The 8,194-nt window shown below is 45.7% G+C and overlaps 1 protein-coding gene across 1 annotated transcript; it reads left to right on the top strand.

The window, feature by feature from the left end:
• The first annotated feature begins 4,079 nt into the window (after window positions 1-4,079).
• On the top strand, window positions 4,080-6,877 carry LOC125529347 (heavy metal-associated isoprenylated plant protein 41-like). Its single transcript, XM_048693761.1, has 3 exons — window positions 4,080-4,404; window positions 4,883-5,081; window positions 5,789-6,877. Exons 1-3 carry the CDS (start codon window positions 4,221-4,223, stop codon window positions 6,591-6,593), a joined length of 1,188 nt encoding a protein of 395 aa, XP_048549718.1. The 5' UTR covers window positions 4,080-4,220; the 3' UTR covers window positions 6,594-6,877.
• Window positions 6,878-8,194: the final 1,317 nt, after the last annotated feature.

Raw genomic sequence — 8,194 nt, 5'->3', positions numbered from 1 at the left:
GTCTATGTATTCACACATGTACTAAGTTTCTGGTTAATACAATTCTAGCATGAATAATAAGCATTTATCATGATATAAGGAAATAAATAATAACTTTATTATTGCCTCTAGGGCATATTTCCTTCAGGTCGATCGTGAAGACGTACGACTACATCAACCGTGTTGTCATAACGCTTCCGCTTAACGGTCTACGAGGGTGCGTGGACAACACCCTCCCCTCTCGTTGCTATGCATCACCATGATCTTGCGTGTGCGTAGGAAATTTTGAAATTACTACGTTCCCCAACAGGTTGTGCCCCGCAGGTGCGCCCTGGTGGTTGTTCCCCCCTCAGGGCACCCCCCAGGTGTAGCTCTGCCCATTGGGTGTCTTCTGGTCCATAAAAATTCTCCAAAAAGTTTCACGGTGTTTGGACTCCGTTCGATATTGATTTCCTGCGATGTAAAAAATGAGCAAAAAAACAGCAACTGGCACTTGGCACTAGGTCAATAAGTTAGTCCCAAAAAATGATATAAAGTTGCTATAAAATGATTGTAAAACATCCAAGAATGATAATATAACAGCATGAATACTTCATAAATTATAGATACATTGGAGACGTATCAAGCCACCATACCTACCTACATGGCATTTTCATAGCCATTCCGAGCATATCGCCATGCACTACTGTCATATTACATTACATGATTAGAGACATGTTTTCATTTGCCTTGAATGATCATAATATGGCTAGCTCGATATTATGGCTTGTCCATTTTTTGATTTCTATGCTACGCCGGATCATTGCACATACTGGTACCCTGCCAGAGGCATTCATCATATATAGTTTCTCACATTCTTTTAGTTTAGATTTTTGATGACATTCAGTTGAAGTGAGTCATTGTAAAGTGTATTATTCATCATTTTATGGTGTTGCTCCTACCCAAAATAGAAAAAGAAAAGGAGAGAGAGACAAAATAAAGGATGCACTGCAGAGGTGCCACAAAAAATGAAGAAAGGAAATAAAGAAAAAGGTGAGGAAGAGATAAGGAGCAACACCATTATCCTTTTTACTATACACTTGTGCTTCAAAGTAGCACCGCTTCATGCATAAAAAAGTAGTTCATGAGCTTCACATTTCATACTAGTGGGGAACCTACACTATATAACTTGGCTTCTGTATCCCGATGATGAGCATCCTCAAAAGCTCGAGTTCTTCATGAGCAAGCAAGTTGGATGCACCCCCACTTAGTCCATAGGAGAGTTTCACATATTCATAGCTTTATGTGCATACTAGTTGCATGGTGATCACTACTCCTTGTGTCAACATCTATCATAAGGCCTTCTCCATAGCCTAATGGTCAGTTGCGTCGATGCTAGACTATCTTTGCTTCTGAATTCTTGAAACCCCATTCATTATTCTATTTTCCCCCTGAATTGCAAAGCATAGTCTTACGCTCAGTGCTGCATAGGTAGTTGAGCAGTTGAATAACGCATACATACGAACTTGTTGTTGTACCTAGTATGCCTCGGGTTGGTGTTTTTGAAGCGATCGCTAACGCATGATTTCTTTTGTCTTTGATAGTCATTGTTGTTTCCTTAACATTATATTGACCTTCTCTCTAAACCTTTGGCAATGGGAATTTGGTCTCCACAAAAATATTTTCCTCTTTGTTGACCTCCATGGAAATGGAACTAAGGGCCGGGATGGCTTGTATTACTCTCTTGGTGGTTAACTTTTGCATGCTTGCACTATAAACACGGATATCACTTTTGGGGTTTGGTTCAATGTAAGTTTTACAGTTGGTAGCAATGAGCTTTGGTAGTCAACCTTCTTACTTGAGGACGAGCAAGGTTTAAGCGTGGGGAGGTTGATGGCTCTATATTTTACGCATTTTTAGAGCTCATTTGTTACATGTTCTCTTCATATACTATGTCTCATTGAACCTGCTAATAGTTGTTCGTTATGCATGATTACTGTTTTTTACACTTATCATTGTGAGCGTTGCACATTTATATTATAATTTGGTCTTTGTTAGTTTTCATTGTTTTCTTGTGTCCACATGTGTATTGGAGTAACCTAGGACCAAGCACGATGAAAGGACCAAGGACGGGTTCAATACGGAGGACTCATAGTACCAGACTTGGCCGTTTCGAAGAGTGAAAAAAAATCATTTTTCCAAAGTGCTCCATACCAAGATCCAATACCAGAAATGGATCGGCATCGTTCATACGAATCCAACGAGCTCAAGAACGTGAAATTCTGAGTTTGTATGAAGAAATGGCGGCCGATTTACCCAAGAGGGTCAGAGCAAAAGACGGCGTACCATACGACTGTGGCTGGTTGTATGGAAGGAAATCAAGCACGAAAGTTGCCTCTCCATACGAAATTCTTCACCGATTTCGTCCCCGTTTGTTTCATGAGATCCTTGGACAATAAGGGAGTGTTTGGGAGAGGATAAGCTAGGTTCATCTAGAGCCCTTGGATGGAGGAGGGGGATCCACATCAACGAGGGAGACACGAGAAGGCCTCTACCCTAGCCGCCTCAGCCATCATCATCTACCACTACTCCTAGTAGCCGTTGGGAGGCTCTCCCCCTTAGGGGAGGCCTCTCCCTCCATAGCTCCATCACCATGCCACGCAGGACGAGAAGGCAGCGCCATCTCCATCGCCATCGTCAACTGGTGCCGGTCCTGGGCTAGGCCGTGCGCGCCAGAGACATCTCCCTCTCTGTCTCAATATTCACACTTGTAATTGGTAAGATTGAAAGTGTTGATGACATCAATGAATCATTCCTCTTTGTGTGTCTATTCATCTATGTTTGAGTGATTGATCCGGTTCTAGGTTAAGGTATGATCTAGTATGCAAAATTAGTCTCTGGGGCATGATCTAGTATTTACTCACATTTCACGTAATGTTGGGAGACGTCCTTTCTTGTGATCTTCTGATCACCTGCACATATACTTGTATTAGTCCGCTGCCACTGAGATGCCCCTCTAGTACTAGTGAGACCGAAGCCTAGACATCGCCTTTTGCTCGATTCAACCCTACAATTACAAACCCCCTTTATTAACTTAGTTTATTTTCACGTTCTAACTTGCATTTTAGTAAAAACCCTTTTATTCTCGCTTTCCTAGCAACCGATGGAATAAACTATTTCCAAACTACGGTTTGGGTGCGAACGCGCTACGCAGACAACGTAGTTGTGGGGTTGGTAGTGTCTTCCTATTTGCTTCCCGTGGGATTCAACATTTACTTATCACGAAATGCAATAGCCTTGTGCCATTGTAGGTCATCAACGGGGTTGGCTGTTGTTGGTGGCTGCGATGGTCTGCTCTGGTGGTATGCGACTAGGGGTGGGCTCCGTAGTGTCGTGGTTGGGATGGATCTCAGCCATGAGTGGCTGGATCCGTGCGCCAGTGCAACGAAGGTGGTGATGGGTGCCGGGAATCATGGCCTGGTAGACAACACAAGGGAGGTTGTTGTGCGGCGGCGATGGTGATGGTTGTTGGCGGCGATTTGTGTGGGCACACGACCATCTCGGTTTGAACGAATAGCCAAATTTGATGCAACATTTTGGGCATGGTGAACTCCGGGTGAATGCCTTCCACCGACTTCAGCAATGACAACATCCTAGGATGTCGTTCCCCTTGTTGGAGGCATCGTTGTGGAGCCCTTCACCTCCCTAGGCATTTGGACCTACAACTTTCCACGCGAAAACCTAAGCTTCAGTGTTGGCCGAAGCAGGCGACGATGTCGTTCACATTGCATCCCTCTTGATAGTGTCGAGTACAACTCTATAACACTATGCACTATGTATAGGTACTAATTTAGATCAGTGTCATATCTTATTATAAGTCCGCACTTAAGGCAAAATGAGTATACAAGCTACATCAATCCAAACAATTTAAAAAAAAACAATTATCGATACAACTCTAGAACACTTTGGACTATGACTACGTGAAAAGACGTGTGCTGCACGTAGGCCCCACACGCCCTCGGTCAACAAGACCGACCGCATCCATCCGCGTGTCGCTGCGGGTGGACAAGAACCGGGTCCGGTCAGCGCCGCTCGACGCTCACAAAAGTTGGCAGGTCACCACAGCTTAGCACGATGACACTTAGCCGGAGCTAGGGCACGCCGCGGCGGCGACGACGGTAGGGTCGGAGGGGCGGCGCGACAGGAGGGAGTATCGTCGATTGCTGCCAAGGAGGGGAGTCGCCAGCGGAGGGGTACAGGCGATGGGGTTTGACAGGAAGGAGGCGGCGGCGGCGGCGGAGGAGGAGGAGGTGAAGTGGCTGAAGCATTACTCCTCGACGGAAAGCATACTGATCGTCGGCGACGGAGATCTCTCCTTCTCGTGGGCCCTCGCCATCGCATTCTGCTCCGCGGAGAACCTCGTCGCCACCTCCATCGACTCCTATGGTCTGTTCATCTTCTTCACAACCCCTGCGGGATTGTTTCAGCTTCCTCTCGCGATGCAAACTCACATGCCCCTCCCTTGTTAAATGCTCGCACTAAATAGTAGTACCAGTAAAGAAGCCGGATGATGCTTTTTTGGCCTTTAATTTGCGATTTCTCGATGGGAACGCGAGATTTAGGTATACAAGAACGGTGAATCATTGTGAACATTCATACAGTGTTCAGCAAAACGAATACTGTCAGCCTGCCTCATATAAGTGCCCCTTTTTACCTTCATAATGAACCTTTTTATGTCAGCTTCTTCAGTAAAAGTTGTTGTCTTTCAGGAAGTATCCTATTTGCTTCATTTCTTTGTCTGCAGTTAGCTGCTGCTTAACTTAAAATCTCAAAATTGGTGATAATGCTTTTAGGATTTTGTGATCGTTATTGGTGGTATTTATCTATTTCATCTGTATTTATTGTGGGTAATCCTCTTGGCCAGAGGATCTGACGAGGAAGTATAGCAAAGCAGAGTCCAATATATTTGTACTAAAAATGATGGGAGCCACAATTTTGCATGGTATTGATGCCAATACTATGAAGCTTCACAATGACCTGAAGATGAGACGCTTCGATCGGATTGTCTTTAATTTTCCTCATGCTGGGTTCAAAGGAAAAGAAGACCGCATGGATGTGATCAAGTATGTGCACTCTCTTTGTCAGTTGCTGCTAGATTTTGAATAATTCGCTTGTCATGTGTATTGGTTGTACCATTAAATGTATCTTCTTATATCTCCTTATCTCAGAGTTAGTTGAGTATTCCGAAGGCACGTATGTATGTACGTTGCTAGTTTTGCTGTATCACTGTCTTCTTTTAGAAAACCTGTAAGCAGACGCAAATGACATTGACTATAAATAGTATTTATGGGAGAAGTTGTTTCCTTTTTTGATTTTTGATTCTAGCCACAGTTGTCCACTACTGAACTTATTTTGAGCTCTCCATCGTCACATAGTTCCATAACTGGAAACGAACTGTAGGAGAAGTTTGTTTAATTCTTGTATATTTGCATCTACCCCTTTTTGTAGCTCTTCATGGTAACTTTTGCTAGTTTCTATGTGCCCACTCTCTAGTCTCTACAGATGGAAGACATTCTTACAACAGCACAAAATTCTTGTTGTAGCTTGCTTGTAGAGATTTTTTATGAAAGAAGATGAATTGGTTTGACCATAAGTATCTTAAATTTCTTCTGACAGTGCCAATAAAGTAGTTAGCTGGTGGTTTCTTATTGTGTTTGGTCAACCCAATAACCTTTCATTCAAAATGTACTCTTATAAAGGTCTGTTGTTTTAGGGCCTTTTTTTTCTTAATTAACTTGATACTGACCTTCTGTGCTAATTGAACCTTTAGCGCGCACAAAAAGTTGGTGAGGGGGTTCCTTCACAATGCAAGCCACCTGATTCGCCCAAATGGTGAAATCCATGTTAGCCACAAGACAGGGAATCCATATGATAAATGGGATATTGAGGAATTGGCATTGGGATCTTCTCTTATTAAGGTTGATCAAGTTAGTTTCCGAATAGAGGATTACCCTGGGTACAACCAAAAGAGGGGAGATGGTGCGAATTGCGATGAACCTTTCGCTTTAGGTGCTTGCTGCACATTCAAATTTTGTATCAGAGGCTCGAAGAAACTGAAGAGTGCGCACAGAAACATGATTTCGTCACATGGAAGCAGCACATTGTCTGAACCAATCAGCACAGTTCAGATAGCAAAAAAAGCTCATGAGCCTTACAGCCTCGGATTAGCTAAAAGGCATGAACCGTGTTTTCCGGTTAGCATCGATGGCATGGTGGCTTCTCCTTCCTTTGATCGGCATGGGACTAGTCAGCCATTGTGCAGCATTGCAGGGTCATCACTGAATGCTCTGCCGATCCTTGGTGGCAATCTCCCTGCGCCACCTCAGCAGCAGCCTTGGTACCAACACGGGCCCATTCTTCAGCTGCTATGGAGCGGCGGCTACTCACACTTCGCCTGGGAATACCTTCGGAGTCTGCTCAGGGAGTATGAAGCGCATAGGCAAATGACGCCCGGAGGAAGAGCAACCGATGTGAATTACTCTGTCTTGCTGGAACATTGCTTCAGGGAATCCATTGCGTGCGCGTTACTCCAGGAGTGGCTGCAGAGAGCGGTTGTGTTGCACGGTAGACGTTGATGGATCGCGTGGAGGTATAAGTGTCTGTGTTGTAAGGATCACTAGATATTCCAAGATGTGTTGTGTCATCCGGTATCTTGCATATGTTCTCTTTGTGTCCAAGATCTACACGCAGGGCATTTTGTGTACTGGGAATGCTGTTTTTTCTACCTGTGTAGGTTAAAGAAGTAAACCTGGACAAGAGTCTCACTTTGCAGTGTAACTCTCTTTTAAGAGACTCAAGACTTGTTATCTCAATTATCACTGGTACTGCGCCTAAGATGTAACCGGATCAGGCAGTGATTTTTTTTTTGCGGGAAGGCAGTGATTGATACTTGCAAACATATTTGGTTCGAACAGGATCAATCTCTTTTTGAATTGAAGATCAGGGGATTTCTTCCCTGGTGACTGATTTTAAAAAACTGCTAAGATTATTATTTTAGTTTGCTATATGTTTGTTGAGTTTCGATCAACCATGTTGTATTTCTTGTTCAGATCAGAACGACTAGAAGGTACCCCCTTGTGACGCTTGCCCAGGGCGCCGCCAGGGTGCAAAACCTAGCGCCGCCAGCAGCCTACCAAGCCACTGCCTTCCCTTCTGCTGCTGCAGCCGGCGTAGGCCGCGGTGGCGCCGGGCCCAGTGCCAAAGGAGCCGGGGTGCTGGACATGGCAGGATCCCCTTGGATCAGCTAGGGCGAGGCCAGGGCGGCATCCCTGGTCGTGCGGCGGCGGAGCTCGCCCCCATGGCCGGCGAGAGCCCACGTTCAATAGCGATGGTGGAGCAGAGGCGGCCGCGGATCTGGATCACATCTAGATCTGTCGTCGGCTTTGCCCATGGTGTTGAACATAATATTGGTCCACCTACGTGACAGGTTCAGAACCGATAGAGATAAGCATCGCGAAAGGAGTCCAACCGAAGATAATCTAGATAGACTAGGATTTTTAGCTATTCGCATATATGGTTGTAACTTTCCTTATCTCTTTCTCTCCAAGTTTGTAATCTGAACCAACTTTATACGCTATGTCAGGAGGTCGCGACCTGGTTATATAAACACGCAATCGTCGCCCATGAAGGGTATGACGTTCCTCCACATGGTATACAGAGCCTGACTCTTCCTGCCATGGCTTCATCCGCCGCTGCTTTCTCCCCTCTCTCCGGCCAGATCACCGAGCGCCTCACCCGCACCAACTACATCTTATGGCGCACCCAGATCACGCCGCAGCTGAGAGGGGCTGGAGTCTTTGGATACGTTGATGGAAGCACGGCGGAGCCGGCCGAGTTCATCGCCAGCAAGGACAAGGATGGAAAGGAGGAAACCATCCCCAATCCCCTCCATGTCGTCTGGTTCCGAGAGGCGAAAACAATGTTGGTCTCGGTCATGGCGGACGATGGCGGCATCTTGGGCGTCGTCTCCTTATCAAAGGCATTATCGGTTGCAGTCGTCGTCAGCTCGTTTTGGTTGTTAAAAAGAAACCTCAGATCTGGGATTCTCAGATCGGACGATGAGGGGGCCTTCAGGGTTGTCCTCCTTCTTGGGGGTTTCGTATTGGAGCCATAGCTGGCCAAACGGGCCGGCCCGACACGGCACGGCACGGCCCATCTTAAACGTGCCTGGCACGGC

The sequence above is a fragment of the Triticum urartu genome, unplaced genomic scaffold, assembly GCF_003073215.2.
Source record: "Triticum urartu cultivar G1812 unplaced genomic scaffold, Tu2.1 TuUngrouped_contig_5540, whole genome shotgun sequence".
Taxonomy (NCBI): Eukaryota; Viridiplantae; Streptophyta; class Magnoliopsida; order Poales; family Poaceae; genus Triticum; species Triticum urartu.
The sequence above is the reverse complement of the archived record's forward strand: the minus strand, read 5'-3'. Positions and strand labels throughout refer to the sequence as shown.

What these genes read in the sequence shown, in the direction of transcription:
- LOC125529347 (XM_048693761.1), top strand. Translation starts at nt 4,221, where the DNA reads ATGGGGTTTGACAGGAAGGAGGCGGCGGCGGCGGCGGAGGAGGAGGAG. An exon ending in CACCTCCATCGACTCCTATG is followed by an intron (nt 4,405 to 4,882) that starts GTCTGTTCATCT and finishes CCTCTTGGCCAG; the next exon opens with AGGATCTGACGAGGAAGTAT. An exon ending in GACCGCATGGATGTGATCAA is followed by an intron (nt 5,082 to 5,788) that starts GTATGTGCACTC and finishes TTGAACCTTTAG; the next exon opens with CGCGCACAAAAAGTTGGTGA.